This window comes from Anser anser (genome assembly GCF_964211835.1).
Source record: "Anser anser genome assembly, chromosome: 21".
In the NCBI taxonomy this organism is placed as follows: domain Eukaryota; kingdom Metazoa; phylum Chordata; class Aves; order Anseriformes; family Anatidae; genus Anser; species Anser anser.
Window position 1 is genome coordinate 8,264,079 of NC_139742.1, and position 17,461 is coordinate 8,281,539.

Genomic DNA, 17,461 nt, shown 5'->3' on the forward strand with positions numbered 1-17,461 from the left:
CCCTTCCAACTCAGGATATTCTATGATTCTATGATCTGAAGGTATATGCAGGAACTGAGCAAGCTCAGGGCAGTGGTGGTTTGGTCAAGGCCTTCCAAAAGGCTTAGACATCTGTCCCACAGATACACCTTTCTAGCTATCATTAAGCATCTGTCTGCATCAATGTGTCCCTGGTCACAGGGTGCCCAGCTAAACTCCTGTTATCATTTAAAATGGAGGCTCTAATTCTTTTTGCATCACCACAATACTGAAAAACTCTGCTATAACAAAGCATTAGGTTTCAAGTTATCTTTGGTATTTAATGCCATCCTCTTGCCAGAAGCCTTGCAGATTGTCCTTGGACAGCATCAGCTCTGCTCAGGTTACCTGCAGCAGTGGACAAAAGAACGGAGCAGCCAAACGTTCGAAGGACCAGCACCAGCCTTGATCCTGGCATGTCGCAGCGGATGCACACACCCTGAGCAGTTGTTAGAGCTGTTAAACATAGCAATATTGTAATAACATTTAAAAGCAGCCAATGACTGTTTTATTAGTTAATGACTCAAGGAAGAGTCGAGCTAATATGGTAATGACCGATTTCAATGGGCTTACTGCCATCACAAAGTATGCTTTATAGTGGAAGTGCAATACAGTGTTCTTAATTAGCAGCTATTTTATGAACGCACAAGCCCAGGATGTTGGAAAAATGCATCCCTAACTTATCTGTTGATGACTGATGTTTTAATCACTAAGTTCTCTCCATCAAGTTCCTGAAGCTTGCAGCCCCCAATTACTGAGTTAAGCAACACATACCTACAAACCAGACCACAGAGCAAACAGATTCTCCGGGGTTTCGTGCAATGGCCAAAACATTTACCAGGTACCTGCACTGGCTTGTGCTGGGACTACCAAGTATTGTACATTGCAATTAATCACGAGAGAAACACTTCAGTCAGGAAATCTTCCCCATGGTTGTGGTGGTAGAAATGACTCTCCCAGATAGCGATGAGCCAGTGCTGTATCTCAGGGCTCCTAGCAGGCAGTGGTCATCTCACTGAGATGCGGTACAAAGCTCGGAGTTGGCAGTTGTCCATGTTTCCCTCAGTGTGTTTTAGATATCAGCATTAGCTGCATGAACACAAAAGACCACCCAGATCAGGCACTAGTGATCATCAGGTGATCTATGAAGTGACTTTTAGACTAGTTCATCCCAGTATCATTACAAGACACCAACCTGATGTATATAGCTGCGCAGCCATTTCAGCCTGTTCTTGTGTATCTTTGATTACAGAAAGACAAATTGCGTGAAACTCGTACCACGTTTCTCCGAAAACAGCCAGTACCTGCAAAGGAGGAGTCCTTCTGGCACCTGCCCCACCTGGAGAAGGTATGGAGTACTTGACTGAACTCAGAGACACTTCCTAAACTTGCCTGTGTTCCCTGGTAATACCCTTATCACATGAGGGTAGACATGAAGCTCTTACTCTGGAGCTCCCTGAAACCCAGACCCCAAAACATTCCCACACTGGATGTGTTTAAATTCCAGCCCCTATCACACTTCAGGGTAGGATGCTTTTTGCAGACATAAGGCCTGGAAGAGAAGCAGCAGTTGACCAGAGGAAGGGCTTAATGACTTATTTTCTAACATGTGCTCTATTGTGATCTTCACCAGATTAGAAGCATCTTGTTATGTTTCCCCATTAGTATTGTCATGGCCTTTGTTCTCTCCTGGTATTCCTGCAACTGCCCTACCCGAGCAAAACAATCCAGTCTACTTTTCGGTAGCCTGACATTTTATCAGCTCTCAGCATAACTAATTCAAGCCACACCAGGTTAATGTGTCTCAAGAAGCATTTTCACACCAAGAACTACAAATTTCCAGAAATTCCGTGCTCTTGATACCTATCTAAACTACCTGATTGACAATATTCACCCTGTGACTGAGCAGAGGGCCTAGCCAGGCTACAGATGTGCATGACACTTCCTTTAATTGATCCAAATAAGAACCAGGGTGAAGATTTCTTGTTTTAGCAATGGGATCTGAACATCTCCCTGAACTCATCTGTGCATCTTGCTGTGCTCTGGGGTACTTGTTCAAATTGTTAGCTTTGTTTGTGGTGTAAATTACAGGGAAACTTCAAGTGAAGAGCTACGGGGCATTTTACAAAGGAAGGGAGAAGAACTGGGCAAGGGAAATAGAAAGGAGACACCAGAAAGTCTGAAAGCATCAAAACCCTGTAGGGACTGTACATGGCCAAAATCGTATCTGGCATTGATAGATACCACTGCAAGGAGTCTCTCAGCCCTCTGCCCCAGCCCTTGTTCTGATGGTTCTGAGATTATTTTATTTTTTGCTCTGCTGTTGATTTTTAACTGCAGTTTAAAACAATGAAGGAGCCTTGTGACTTCCTGAAGCTAATTTACTTATACAAGTTGGAGAGTTTCAACCAAGAAATATGTTTTGCACCACCTTGATGTATTCCTTTTACATCCTGTCTAAGACTGTCCGATTAGCATATGTCAGTAATCATTTATCCCAGCTGCCTGTCAGCACAAAGCTGCTGCTGCAGCTAGTGTCAGGGAAAGAACATGACCGATCGCTGTTAAACAGATTGTGTAAGTCACACGAGATACTGGGGCAAGCCTCCTCTTTAGAGCTCCTCTCACCCCAGACCTTTCCATCACTATTCATTTTTCAGCCTCTGTTTTTCTTCGTGCTTTCCCTTTTGTTTCATCCAGGATTGCACTTGGGTTCTTCCCTCAGCCACAGGTCTCAAACACCACTTGAGTCTTTTCCTCTCTTCTTCCTTACCTTCTTAGGAACAGCATCTAGGGGAGGAGGAGCAACTTGTTTTGCACAGCATCTGCAGATTTGCCTCATTCCTCCTTTCTCATTACATTAACCTGGATGGTTTACCTTTCCTCAGCTGCAGATCTAACATGCACTATTCATGTTAGAACTCGGATTAGGAAACTCATTGCTCAGTTGAGTTTCAGTACATGGTTTTCTCCATGGAAAAAAGACCTCAAACATCCACAAGAGTTTGCCCAGCTGTGAGCAGCAATACCCCAAGGAAAGCTGATGGTTTCAAAAACCACTTGAGAGTCTCCCAACTGCGCCTTAACCATCTCTATAAAGTTGTTTTTTACATGGGTGGTGGTGCAATAGCCTTGAAAGACAAACTGGCCTAACCCTTTAGCCAAACTCAGCCAAACCCAGAGACTTCAGTCATTTGCTACCATCCCCTCCATTACAAGAAGGAGGATAAGGAACAGTGCTCCAAAGAGGCAAGGAAGTTTGTTCTTACACCAATTCTGTTCTCACGAAATCTCTTTCTCAGGCTCTAACATGGTGGGGGATATCTAACTTACAGCTTTCCTAGAATCAACTCAGTGGCCTGGGGAAGACAGTAGTCAGCATTGGCTACTGTATGTAATTCACACAAACACTGTATTTAGTCTATACCAACAAAAAAAGCAACAATACAGTCAGTACAGGTCTCAGTGCTCTTCTGTCCTCCAATTTACAGATTACAGAGGCCAGAGAAGCTTCTGAATAGGGCAAAGTTGTACATGAAATGGCAGAAAGCTCACCACAGGTATTTAAGGCAACTGCTTTGAATTACAAGGCTCCTTAGAGCTGCTCCTCTTTCTCAGACTCCCCACCACCCCTACAAGGCCTCCTCAGCATCACCAAAAGATGACAGCAATGAAGACAATGCTCCCATCTGGCCAGGTGTCTAGCTTTCTCTACCAAAAAGCTGTATCATGAAAGTCACTTTGGTTGCTGAGGAGCTGCAGAACAAGTCAATTGTCCAGAAGTCCAAGCAACAATGCCTGACAAAAAAAAAAACAACTTAGTTTTAAGAAGAATTAAGCTGAAGTCTTGTGTTTTTTCTGCACTATCAAAGGATGTGGTCACTGGCATTTCTGACCTGGGAGTGAACAGAGACAATTGTTTCAGGCTGTTTCAGATTTGCTAGCACCCTTTAGAGTCAAGCAGCTAATCAGAAAGTTGGATAAAGTGATAAAAGGATCTGGTTTTGTCCTGCTTTGCACTTTTTCAAGTATGAGACATCTCCTGGGAATTTCAACAAAATGCTAGGTGAAAAGAGATTGCCCTTAGACAAAGCTAAAAGTAGATCTTGATACAAAGCAGCAAGAGTACCACACATGCAAAACACCAGAAGCATTTGTGGGTCCTACCAGGTCAGGAGAAGACTCTTCCCTCAGCATTCAGGAAATGCATCCCATAGCAAGGCTTTGCTTCTGATTCCAGAAGCAAAAACTCTGCAGAAGTATCACTTCACAGAAAGCTCATTAGCAGACTACAATCTGCATATTTCCTACTGTCCTTCAGTGAGATTGTCCTGCTCTGGCCATTATACAAGGTGCTCATGGCCTGGGAAGAACTTAACTCTGGGCAAGAACATTTAAAGAATCCCTTGCCCCCATCCCCACAGCCATAATTTATGCAATTTTCCTTGTGACCTGAGGCTGGTGCAAGGCACAGGGGTGCAACATGTCCTCAAGCCACTCATCCTTGTGCTCCCTCCGACACTGCCTATCAGATACATGATGCCTTCCAGAGTCTGGCCTGCTCTGAGCCTGCAGAACAACCTGTTAGCAAGGTGGTTGTAATCCAAAGCAGGGGGCGACAGGAAAATGTTGTTCTTCTAAACCCATAAAGATCATCGAGGAGGATTTTTCTGCTCCCATCCTCTCCCCCTGCAGACAGCCGAGTGGCTCTTAAGCTGGACTTACCACTAGGTCCTTGTAAGACCTGGCACCGTGCTAGAGCTCAGAGCAAGCAGAAGAGAAAACAAAGGAGCTTTGCCCTCCCCTCTAATTGCCTCCGCCTGCTCCCTACGTTGCCAGGGCAGAATGGCATTACCTAGCCGTTCAGTCGCTAAAGTACAGACAAATTGACTATGTTTTCATTTGGATTTAGGTTTCAGCCCCACTGCTTTAGAATAATGGCCCAGGCTATTAAGCCAACCGTGTGGGTTACAGGCTCTCGCGCACCGGGGGCGCGCTCCTGCTCCGCGTCTCGCTCTGGAGGACTGACCTGCCGCCGGGTCTCCTGGGCCCCCGGCTCACTGAGACAAGCAGGTCGTGGGGAGCCAGTCGCATCCTGGCGGGCACTTCATTAGGGAAAGGTTTTTTAATTTATTACAAATCCCAGCAGAAGTTAACTCCTTATTCACCTCAGCAATATGTTTCTACTGCCCTCCCCTTCCTCAGGCACCCCCCGAGGCAAAGGCCTCTGCCTTGCTCTGCCTGCAGAGACTTGATTCCTGGGCTCAGGTTTTGTGATCACAGCTAGAACTGTGCACCAAGACTGTTTTTTTCCAATGTAGGACTACATTCTACATTCTCTGGGGACTGTAAGAGCTCAGGCACCCAGCACAGAGAAGTCCTCCTGCCCCCAGCTCATGCCTTGTGTCCTGTCCTCACATCACCCATCGCTAGCCTTGTGTTGGTCTGGGCAGAATGGCATCCCCAGTGTCAAATTCTGGAAAATGCCTTGCTGCCAAAACACAGCATCCCCACAGCCTTGCCGTCTGCAGAGAAACAGTCCAGGGTGAGCTTCAGCTGCCTCCACCTGAATTTTTAATAGTCATAATCCAAACCAGTGCTCAACACTGGCCACTCGACAATAGATTTCCAGGGCTCTGTGAAGTCAGCTCAGAAGGGCATTTATTTTGGTAACAACACCTCACGCAGCAGTGATGTAAAAGGACAGAATTTGCCCACGTGCCAAAGCAGCTCTGCACACCATGTGTCAGTGACACACACGAGGTTTATTTTTTCCTTTGCTCATTAGAGAATTCCAACTTGCACAGACGTTCAAGGTGGCTTTCCAGGGAGAATATTGTTGTTTACTTGACCAGACAGAGGGAGGAAAGAAAATGCAGCAACTTTGGACAACACTTTTGTCAACACGCATTGCCTTCCCCAGCAGATGAAACGAGCTGCACTCGATGCGCGATATGAATAAGCGATAAGCAATTGACGAGCAAGTGTTCGGGTACCTTGGCAAAAGACTTAATTTGCAACCTGGCACAAAATCAAAGGCTCTGTCAACGGCTGAGCGGCTCTCCCGCGTATGCCTTGCATTACCTGGGAAAGCTCTGTCAGGTAAATTTCCAGTGAAAGTAATTAGAGGAATCCCCACTGTATAAACTTTGCAGCAAAATTCTGGGCTCCAGAATTTGATTCTCACCAGGGATCCGATATGTGCTCACAGCCTGATCCTTCATCAGAATTAACAGTTGAGGTTTAACACACACACAAAAAATGTTCTGCATTTTTTTTTAATGCCTTACCTCTATTTTTGTCTGAAGAGCTGAACTGACAAGCACAGCTCATGTAATCCTGCAATTGTTGTCAGAAAAGCCACAGACTGTGCTACACTAACCTGTGCTTGATGCACACAGCGGGCTGGCTTTTCAGAGGCACCATTTATCCTCCCAGGCTTGAGGAGGACAACAGGACTTCATGGAGTTGGAGTGTTATAAAACTTGTCTCCTGAGGCCTTGATAGCACTTGAAGGCCAATGCAATGAGTTCAAGAGCTTTCTGTCACCATGGTACCAGATCAAGCCTCCCTTCAGCTGGGATTTTGGCTGACTAAAAATCAGTGGCACCAGATGGCTGATCAGTGGCCCAAGTGAAATGAATTGGTGGGTCCCAGTCCAACTCAGATCAGCTCCACGGGCCTTCAGTGCTGCCCTGCCTGCAACAGGCACAACCCAAATTAAATACAACACCCTGATAAGTCCCAAATAGGTGGAGACCTAGCTAGCCAGGGCCTAATCATTGCACATCTCCACTGGGGCAACAACATAGGTGTCACCTCCCACGTAGTGGCCATCTGTAACTAAATGCATGCTTCGGCCCTTATCACCAGCTCTAAGTTTTCTTGATTTAAAGAGATTCTTCGGGTTTTCTTGCTTTGCCCAACAGCTAGAACTACAATATAATCACTCAAGTCACAGGAAGGCATTTCTCTCGTCCAGTCTCTGCCAGTATCACTTTACTCTGAGCCTCCCCATTGCACCCTCCACTCCCCTCTCCCATGCTCGGCCCTTCCTTCCCCTCACAGACCCAGTAGCCCATCATCCTCTGCCATTTTCACTGCTCTCCAACATCTCCTGGTTGACACCAGCAAACAGAGCATAAACAGCCATAAAAACCCTTTAAAAAAAAGAAAAGGGAGGAGATATTCAGATCTGGCCTCTATCTGAAGCCCCACTCCCATGACCACGTAAGCTCATGACTTCCAGCACCACGATGAACCGAGCACCTCAGGCTCTGCAGCACGAGGCGCAGCTCACACCACCGCTCCCTGCGCAGCTTTACAGCCCGGGCCATCTCCAGGGCAGGCTCCACCTGCATCCGAGCCCCCATGTCCAAAGGCAGCAACTGCTGGCAACCACTGCCTGTTGCCAGTAGAGATATTCATCCATGAAGGAACGGATCTAGGGCACTTGCAGCCTCACATGCTGTGTTGTTCTTTCAGGTAAGCCCCTACCACTGCTACCGCTTCATACAGTTTCCCAGATCTGCTTTTTAAATGGCCTGGAGGGTTTGGTCAGGGAATTCTGCCTTCTGTGGAGGCACCATTTGCCAACTGACAACTTAGCTTGGAGTAAAACTCTTGCCTGGCACAAAAGGGGTCTGAGTTACAAATCTCAAAAACCCGCAGTTGGTGTGAAAGCTGCCTGCTCTGCTCCAGCCCTGGGACATCTGCCGAGCAGGCAACACGCCAGGTTCCAGCTCGAGTGCCTGAATTCTCCTTTACGTGCACTATCGCCCAGACCAAGTGACCAGTGTGGTCCAGCAAACATATGTGGCCTTCATTTTCAGGAAGCAGAAAAAAAGGAAAGTCTCAGTGGGGCATTAAACACAGCAGCCAAAAATTACTGAGCACATTCTGAATCCTTCCTGGTTTTGCTACACAAGGACCGTTTAGCCCAGATCCCTTTGTCCTGGATTTCCTCGCCTTCTTGAAATTAGAAAGGTGGGGAGAAGCCATCCAGCCCATTCATTAAGCGAGTTAAGCACGCTACTGCCAGGAAAAGCCACGGTATTTGTAACCCTAATAATCCAACAGCCACCTCCCAGCGCAGCTCAGCTTGGACAGAATAACGTCTGTTTTAAAAATACCTGCCTCTCCCTAACTTGTCATGGCATTTGTTGACAACCCTATTGAAAGCCACTCTCGGTGCAGCTGTGAAGGATCTTTCAGCACCTCTTTCTCTTTCCTAGACAGTTTTTGAAAGGGAGGGGAAAAAAAAGCCATCAATACAGGGGGAAAAAGGCATCAGCAGCCAACATCAGCTGATGAAGCGCCTCACCTGGGCCCCCAGCGCACCGCCTCCAATTAAATCAAAATGGTTTGTTTTTAATGGTCTTTTACACTGACAAGTGGGCTATCATTCCAGGCCTAGAGAGCTGTCAGGGAGCCGAGGCAAATCCTCCGTTGATAATGCCCAATGCTTCCAATTAGGAGCCGAGGCCGCTCCTGGCGCACTAACGATTCCCCAGCCTCCCCCAAGGCCCCTTCGGCGCTGGCTGTTTCGTCTTCCCTCTTCCTCCGCCACAAATTACTGACACAAAACGGAGGCGCCCCGGTGCCTCCTCACCACGCCGGGCCCCGGCCCTGTTGGATTTAATGAGGCGATGGAAGTTTTTGCGGATCTTTCGCTAAATTCTTTTCTTGTTTGACAGCTGCTTGAGTGTTGACCTTATAAAAGATTTAGTGTTTCTCATTATTTTCTGTCAAGCTTTACAAGTGATAGCTTCACGGAAATCATTTGCATCTCGATGCGCGCGCGCGTTTTTGTCTGCACGGGGATGCTCAGTGCAGTGCACGTACAGCACCCATCTCCCGCATTGTGTATTTTATCCCCTCCTCCCCACCGAAAAATCTACAAACATGACGTTGTTGTTTTGTGTTGTTTTGGGGAAAAAAAAACAGGAAAGGACTTAAAAGGCCCGGGATTTGTTAGACTCCTGTAAATGAGGGAGGTTTTGAAAAAGGAAGAGAGATTGGTTTCCTGTAAAGAGAGCTCAAGAAAGTGTTTTGTCACCCACTAAAAGGATTCAATCAAATGGATGACGGAAAAACTAGGCTGAGTCTAGGGGCGGCTTTGTTGTTAAAGTGAAAAATCGTACGAGGCTGGGAGGCTGCCTTTGAGCACGCAGAGCCAGGCAGGTGCCGGGAGAGGAGCGGGTGCCGCCACGCACGGATCCTTCTCCGGCAGGAGAAGAGCCCAGCACTGCTCCGGTCCTGTCCACGGGTTCCTTCTCAACACCTCCCACGAGTCACCACAAACCATTTAATCCAGCTACCTCAATTAATCCCCCCAACCCCTTGCAAATCCCATTTACTCCCCCCCCCACCCCCCAGAAGCTAACCTGGCCAACCTCCCAAGGGTGCTCACAGAGCAGAGCTGCTGCCATGCACCCCAGCACCCACCTCAACATCTGCAGGCCCAACTCCAACAGCACCCAAAAAAATCCAGTCTCTGGGGCATGTACTGCACTGCCTCAGGGGAGTTCTGCCTTCCCTGCACCAGCTGAGCTGCTTTTGTCTCTCACACAGAATTTATTAGCCCTCCTTTAACAGACTGATCTCTGCTTGTAGCATGCAAATGGTCACACTAATGCTTGGCAAGTGGTCACTTACAGTCTTCCAATTTAGACCATTAACTGAGAAACCCAACCGAAAATGGTCCCCCAAATACATATTGAAGTTTGAGGAGTGAGAAGTTTATTGCCCCTCTAATTCTCTGAAGCAAGGGCTGATGTTACAATATTCCAGCTGCACATGCCCTGCATGTTTTAATTTGTCAATAAAATGTGCAATGAAGGAGCAAAACGCTGCTTCTAATGAGCAGATGAAAACACTTGCAGCTCCGTCATCCTGCAGAGAACACTACCAAGATTGTGCCTACAAAGTATATTCCTATTCTGCTACAGCCTATGCTCCAAATCTGTGATTCGAACAAAACCCTGGTGTAACAGCCCATAACCACATCAGAGTAATGGTAAAGATCATCAGCTGTCTCTAGAGAAAGTACCTTTGGGTTCATCATTTAAAATATGAATTAGAAGAATCAGATATGGGGATTCATCACTGACACTGACTTCTCACACCAGTCTGTCATAATAAGACCTTTGACCCGAGGACACCCTTATCTTGTCTCTAATTATTGGCCTGGGACTAATCCATACTTCTCAGGTATCCCTCATTATGAAGGGGCTTCTCATTTTTTAAAAACACTTGTCCCCTGTCTTACACCTGGTGCTTCCCACTTACTCATGCTGAGGGCAGAAGCTGGCATCACTCAACTTTGTCAAGGACTCCGCTAATTTTAATTACAGTCAGTAGTGGCTCAGCATGACATTTCTCACCCAGGAGCTTTGTACCAAGACTGGAGCGAACCAACTGCTCTTTCCTCCTCTGTGGCTTCAACCCAGCCCCATGCAGAAATTTCACCCTGCCCCATGCCCAGTGGTGCTGGGCAGGGAGCACAGCGGGAAACACAGAGGCACCTTCAAGAGAAGCAGCTCAGCTTGTCCTCGCGGTGGATTTTCCTAACAATCCCAGCTCTGTCTCCACACAGGTCAGAGGAAAATCTCCTGCATCTTTAATGGGAGGTCAGAGTCGGCCTGGCTGGAGACCGTCCCTGCCAGCTCTGGAGGGCTCCCAGGGGCCACTCGCCCCTTTCAGCCACCTTGGTTCTGCCTCCCCACCCCGACAGGGGTTATGTCTCCGCTGCTGCTTGGGGGAAAGCAAGAACATCCAAAACAACTGTCTGAAGTTAGGCACTCAAATGCATATTTAAGCACCTGAACACCTTCCTCCAGTGAGGGGGAATAGCTAAATATGCTTTGTTTGTCTTGATTAATGAGATCACTAGCAAGCTTTTCAGGGCAAAGACTGCTGTGCATTATTACGTATGCAAAACCTGACATCCATCCAGCCTGAGCAGGGTGGGGGAGGCAGGAGAAAGCTCTGCACATCCACACGAGGCAGATATATGGCACAAGGAACTGGGTCAAGGCAGGTGAAGCCCATGGCCTCGCACAGTAAACCCACCCTGTACATGGAGACACGCTCACATATCACAGTAAACCTAGCATCTGCTGCATGGGTTTGTTGCACGCAACTGTGTAAACCACACTACTGGTACAGCTCACCCCGAAGGGCCCTGGAACTTAACTCCACCGAGTGTCTTCTCCTTTATCATGGTCGTTTGTTCACCACATCCCCACCTCAAATGAGATTTCCAGGGAGAAACTGCTCGTGTGTGTGTGTGACCTGCCCAACAAAAGTCCTTGACCTCAGCGGGAGCTCTGAGCCCATCCCACCCCCCACCAGTGAGGGGCATAAGTCCTGTGTTGTGGAAAATAAGTCATGTTTATCTCAGAATCCATCTTAAGGCATGCCAGCATCTGAAAATGTCAGATAACTGACACAGTGTTAAGACTACAGGATTTTGTTACTGGAGCAGAGTAAGAATATCCCGGAGCTGATCAGAAAACTAGCCCCCATTTCAAACACGTTACGTGGTTAACTGCAACTGGAGTAGTGTTTTTCCAAGCAGTCAAAAACCCTTGCACTAATCTGCAGTCTCTTCCCTGCTTGTGCTACACCCTGTTCTTGGCCAGCTGCTGCCTGTAACCAATCGTCTATCTGCTCCTTTCCTTATAGGTTGGGCCTCATCTCAGTACTTTTCCAGACCGTGATGCTCGTAAAAAGGCATTCAGTGCCTCCCGTTGAGAAGTGCCTGCGAGACACGGTCCCCTTCCCTGGGGCATCCACGTAGCAAACTGAAGGCCAGAGCAGAGCCCTGTGCTGGGCACCGCAGCCCCCAGACTCATTTCGGCCACAGACAATGGCTTTCTCTCAGGTTTTAAGAAGTTACGCTAATGCAGGTATAGCCAAATAAATCATTAACATGTAAGGAAAGATCCTGTCTCAGCCTGTTCATTGCTTCACGTCAGACGCACACCAACACTTTGCCCAGTCCGACCACCACAAGCCTCACGCTCCAGGTAACAGCAGCCACACCAGGAATTGGTGTCTGCACCAGTATAACCCCGCAGGGAAAGCAGGGGGGTCTCCTTCCCTGCCCATTCTGAACAAATATACTAAATTCAACCATATCCTCACCAATATCAAGTCTACAATAGCTCCATAACACATCAGCCCTTCTCGAGCCAAGCAAGTGGCCCCTGACTGCCCGATTCACTTGTCTGCCTACGTGAAGGCATCCCCACACCTGCCTCAAGCCCCTGCCAAACCGAGGCCTTGCTGCACGAAGGCGGCTCCTGCCAGCCCCACGCTCACACTTGAACACTGCTGGTGTACCTCTCCAGGCAGCTGCAGAACAGACCCACGCCCCCCAGCACCAGCGCAGTGGCACAGCACCCAAACCCCATCCAGGTCACCAGCAGGCGATGGCAGAGGCCCAGCCACACGCAGCCCAGGCAGGTATTAGAGCGTTTAAAAGCGGTCTGCTCCCAAAAGATCTTCACACCTTAAGAAAATACCAGCTGATAATAACTGCAATTACTTTAATTGTGTGTCTCCAAGATTGCTAGAGGAATAATCAACTATCCCTATGCTTCTCACATCTGTTATCATAGCCCAGATTATGCCAGAAGACATTTAAGTCTAATGTTAGCTTTCAGCATTTGTATTCAGCACCCTGTTCCCACTCAGAGAGCTCAGCCGTGGTCACCCCAGGACAGGCTGAGCACCTTGGGGCCATGCCACAAGGTGAGAGCCACTGTCCCAGAGCACCCCAAGCCCAGCACCAAGCACCACAGGGGGAGGTGGGTGTGACCTTGTCCTGCACACCTCAGCCCAGCCTCCTACATGCTCCTACACAGACCCAGAGCAGCCAGAGGGGCACAAAGGCTCAGGAAGCTTTGCTGAGCCCAAGGCTCTCTCCGCACCCAATCTCCAGCCAAACTTTTAGACCCAGACCACAAGGAGCAGAGCCCTTCATGACATTAAATTGTGTTACTTAAAACACAAGAGCAAAGCAAGCTGCAGGAGCAGCTTTTCTTACCTTCCCCAGGACAAGCAGGGCTCCACAGCAGCTGCTCAGGCATTCCCAGCACCCTCCTTAGGGCAGCTTGAGGCTCACCCTGCCCTTTTTAAGGGAGAGCTGCTGCAGCAAACTCCACCCTGCCCGCACCTGAGCCGAGGGAGGACAGAAGTCACCTGCTCCACACAGGGAAACCCTGCTATGTGGTTCCCTCTTTTTAGCACAGGCATCTAAATGAAGCCCATCTGAAATAACTAGGAGGGTAACAGCGGGGTTTGCCATGCTGGCAGAAGTGGATTATAACAGGAGACCTTTCTGTCCTCCCCAGGGAGAGAGAGCCGGGCTTTAAACGCCATGTCCTGCTACAAATGACACTGGTTAGGGGTGGGCGAGCAGCCCAGGCACGAGGTCTCCCTTGCTGCCAGCTCAGCTCCAGCAGCAGCAGCCGAGCCCTCCTGCGGCAGCCCTGCAGCTCTCTGGGGCTGTGCGCAGGGAAGGGAGCATCGCAGCGACATGGGGTTTGGGGGGTTATTTTATCGTTGCCATTTGCCGTGGCTGAGCTGGCAAACGAGCACGCTGCGCCCAAGCCCACGCAGAGCTGCTGCTCCAGGCTGGGTCCAAGAAAGCAGCAAAGAAGAGACCAGAAAGCCAGACTGCAACAGGGGCTGGCGAGCGGCCCCGCAGCGCCCCAAAACCCGGTGCTGGGAGCCCTGGAGGTCCGGGCCTCGCAGCCTCGGGCCTGGGTGGTCTCGCTGAGGGCCGAAGCCGGTTCCTGTCCCTGTCCCCGTCCCGGGGCCGCCGGGACTCAGCCCCAGCACGGCCCCGCCGCCCCCGGGCTCCGGACGCTCCTTGTCCTGCAGTGACACCCACTGGTAACGGGCTTTTAGCGCTGCTGCAGCCTCCTCGCCGCAGCCTCCGGCCGCCGGTCCTCCCCTTTTATCCCCCCCTTTCCCCCCCCCCCATCCACCCCCGGGGATGCCCACTCGCTTCCCGCAGCATCCCACCGAGGCCGGGCGCTGCCGAGCATCCCTCCCCGCGCCCTCCTTTGCCGTGCACCCCGGCTGGGCTGGGAGGGGAATTCGGAACAGAGCCCAGCACAGCCCCCAGGCATTTTCCTTCCTCCACCAGACCCTCTCAGGGTACTGCTCTGCACCCCACCGGATATTTCCAGGCTCGCCCCTGCCACAGCCAGGGCCGCAGCCTGGCAGCCCTTTCCCTCCGACCCCTGGAGGTCCCACCAAGGCTCTGCCTGCACCCTGAGCCCCCAAAACCAAACCCAGGGACGTGCCAGGTGCCAGCAGAGCCTCAACCCCACCGCCAGCAGTGCCCAGCAAGCTGGGGTGTCCAGCTGACCCTAAAGGCACCAGCACCCCAGAGCCGACCCTGGTGAGATGACCGCAAATGCATCTCCCCTGGTGCCTTCGTGTGTTTGTGACCAGAAGCAGTCTAGGACATGGGTTTAAGAGCAGCTACGTTTGCTTTGTATCAAAATGAGACGTTGTTGGAGCTGGAAGAGCCAAATCCTGCAAACACACGAGTGGAGCACCACACCTCTGGTTCCCTGCCCCGTTTCAGCAGTGTGTGTCCTGCCTGCAGCACCGGGGCACCACCACGGCCAGCAGGCCCCGTCCCTCCAGGGACATCCCCCCGCAGAACGAGGTGCAGCGGGGCCATGCGTGCAGGGCAGCGTGGAGCCCACCCCGCTCACGATGCTGTCTCTGTTCCCTCCCAGGGACACGCAGCCCCTCCTCCAGGATGGAGCCGGCTCAGAAACTGGGAAGCCCTCATGGACACGGCTCCGGAGGGGGCTGGGGTGGGAGGAAAGGGCCTGGGATGGGGTGGGAGCAGCAGACACACCACTTGGGGCACACGGCCAGTGGGACACGGAGGCAGCCTGCCCCAGTTCTCCATCAGCCCAGCTCTTGAACACAGGACCGCTCCTAAGCTGGGGCTGCCAGGATGAAGCTGTGTGGCGTTGCACAGGTTTTTACCCCTTCGAGGCCCAACACATCCTCACATACCCCAGGGTTTGTGCAGAGTTCAGCTCGGCCAAGGCAGGAAACTTGCTCCCAATGTAGACCCATATCACCAAAGTGACAGCTGGAATTAATGGGTTCTGAACTGATGGAGGGGGGCTCTGTGTATGGGTAAAATGGGGCACATTTCTGCCTTGGGGAGTCCAGTTCTGAAATGGCTTAATTATAATATTAAAAATTCATATTGATTAATGTCAGCCACAGTGGCAGTGGGACAAGAGGTGCGGGTGCCCCTGTAGCTGCTGGGTGCTCCACGCGTGGCCCTGCAGGGAGTCCCTGTGCCCAGGGCCTTGGCTAGGGATGGCACAGCGCAGTGTCTGCTTGGGGTGAGGATTGGACCCCTCCCCTCCCTGCACCCCAAAACCTCGCACAGCATTGGAGAGCAGATCTGACCAGTAAAACCCCTCGTGACTGAAGGCAGCTGCGTGGCTCAAGGGAAGGAAGCGGAGCAGCAGAGCCACCAGCCCAGCCTGGTCCTTTGGCATGGCTGGTCCAAATCCCGTATCCAAATCCCAGCCCCATCCCGGTCCCATTCCTGGCCCCAAAGCGGTGCCGGTCCTGATCCCGGAGCCGAGCTCCATCCCAAACGGGCTGTGCTGCCCGGACGGGGCAGGGGGAGGGCAGACCCCAGCAGCCAGCCCAGTCCCGCTGCGGAGCTGGGACCCCCAGTGGGGTCCCTTCCCCGTTCCTCACTGGGACCAGTTCCTGCATCTGTTGCTCTGCTCCGGCCCCGCCGGGGGAGGTGGATGCTGCCAAACCAGCCCGAAACAGCCCCCAGAGCCCCCAGCAGACGGGACGGGGAGGGACGAGCAGCCCCCCCCGTGCTCCCCCAGCCCCCCCGTTCCTCCCCACACCGGCTGCGCTGCGCCTCCAGGCTGGGGGCAGGCAGGGCCAGGGGCTGAGGCTGATTTTTGTCCCGGGGCTTGTCCCCCCCCACCGGCGGCTCCTTTTGTTCCCTGCCCCGAGCCCGGAGAGCCCCGAGCCCTTCGGGGCCGAGGTGCTGGGGCCCTGCCCGTGCCCCTGCCCGACAGCTGGCAGCCGGGCGGCCGGGGGGGCTCTCCCCGCTCCCACCGCCTCCAAGCTGCCGGCCGAGGGCGGCTTTGGAAGGGGGACAAGATGCAGCTGCCTGGCCCGCGAGGGGAGGAAAGAAAAAAAAGGAAGAAATCGAGGATTTGAGAAATAACCAGCCACGGCGCGGCTGCACGCCCACGGCTTGGGGACGGGATTTTTTTATTATATTCTTTTTTTCTCCCCAGCTCCGCGGCGAGGGCTCGGCCCCCAGGAAAAGCCCCCGAGGGAGCCCCGGAGGAGCAGGATCCGGCCCCCCCAGGGAGGAAGGTGGGAGCCGGGCGTGAGCCCTCCCCCGGCACCGAAACGCCCCGACGGGGCGGGAGGGGAGGGGAGGGGAGGGAAGGGCGGCTGCGGGGGGAACGGGCCGGCGGCGGGCAGGGCGCGCAGGTCGGCTTTATTTTTAAAATCAAAATCAAAATCGAGAGCAGGAAAAATCCCCCCCCCCCCCTCCCCGAGCTCGGTCCCTTCCCAGCAGCTCCGCGGAGGCGATGCCCGGGCAGTTGCCCGGTGCTTTCCCCCTGCTTTTTGCCGAAGGGGCGCTGCAAAAGGCGCTGCGCCCCCCCCCCCCGCAGCCCACTGCCAGAGGATGCAACGAAATTCGCAGCCCCGAGGCTCGGCTCGGGCTCGGAGCCGCCGGCTCGGCGGAGGGTGCCGGTGCTCTGCCTTTGCTTTCCCTTCCTTTTTTTTTTTTTTTTTTTTTTTTTTTAATTCCCAGCGCCCAGCAAAACTTTCCCCGCTCGGATCGGCTAATTGGGGGGGAGGCGAGCAGCGAGCAGCAGCCCCCCCGCCCCCCCGCGGCTAATCACCCCATTACGAGCCCCATCAGCGGGATGATGACAGCAGAGAGGGGCGGAAACCGCCCGGAAAGCGCGGGGCTGCGGGCGGCAATTAATTCCCGGTAATCAAGCTGCAAGGTGTCGCCGCCGGGGAGTGACATCCCCCAAAACGCCTGGCGGCCAATGGGCGCGTTCACACGGCTGGGGTGCGGGGGGGGGGGGGACCCGAGCCGGAGCGGCACAAGTTCTTCTCTCCCCCCCCCCCCCTTTTTTTTTTTATTTCATTTTTTAGTTTTTTCCCCCCTCGGGGAAGCGCGGGGCTCCCGCCGCTGTCCGAGGTGCTGAAAGCGGCGCCGGCTCCGGAGTGACTCCGGCGCCCGGCAGCTGTTCGAGGTGCTGACTCGCCGGCTCCGGTTTGACTCCGATTTCCACCCCCCCCCCTCCCACCCCCGCTGCCACCGTCGCCTCCCCCGGCGTTGTCCGAGGTGCTGGCGGGGAAGGGGGGCGCCGCGGCGGCCCGACGGCTG

General features: G+C 52.3%; 2 protein-coding genes across 2 annotated transcripts in view; one reads left to right on the forward strand and one right to left on the reverse strand.

The window, feature by feature from the left end:
* Positions 1 to 11,964, forward strand: part of CFAP77 (cilia and flagella associated protein 77) — a 66,998-nt gene extending 55,034 nt beyond the window's left edge. Inside the window, exons 5-6 of the mRNA XM_083807197.1 lie at positions 1,271 to 1,366; positions 11,707 to 11,964. Of these exons, the coding sequence (XP_083663323.1) occupies positions 1,271 to 1,366; positions 11,707 to 11,775 (165 nt within the window). The 3' untranslated portion in view covers positions 11,776 to 11,964. The remainder of the gene's footprint in view (positions 1 to 1,270; positions 1,367 to 11,706) is intronic.
* On the reverse strand, positions 481 to 17,095 carry LOC310885134 (uncharacterized protein; the record flags this gene model as incomplete). Its single annotated transcript, XM_083808079.1, has 4 exons — positions 481 to 1,107; positions 1,214 to 1,322; positions 13,073 to 14,520; positions 16,973 to 17,095. The coding sequence occupies 2 exons, from the start codon at positions 17,093 to 17,095 to the stop codon at positions 13,585 to 13,587; spliced, it is 1,059 nt and encodes a 352-aa protein (XP_083664205.1). The 3' UTR covers positions 481 to 1,107; positions 1,214 to 1,322; positions 13,073 to 13,584.
* Between the last annotated feature and the right edge of the window lie 366 nt (positions 17,096 to 17,461).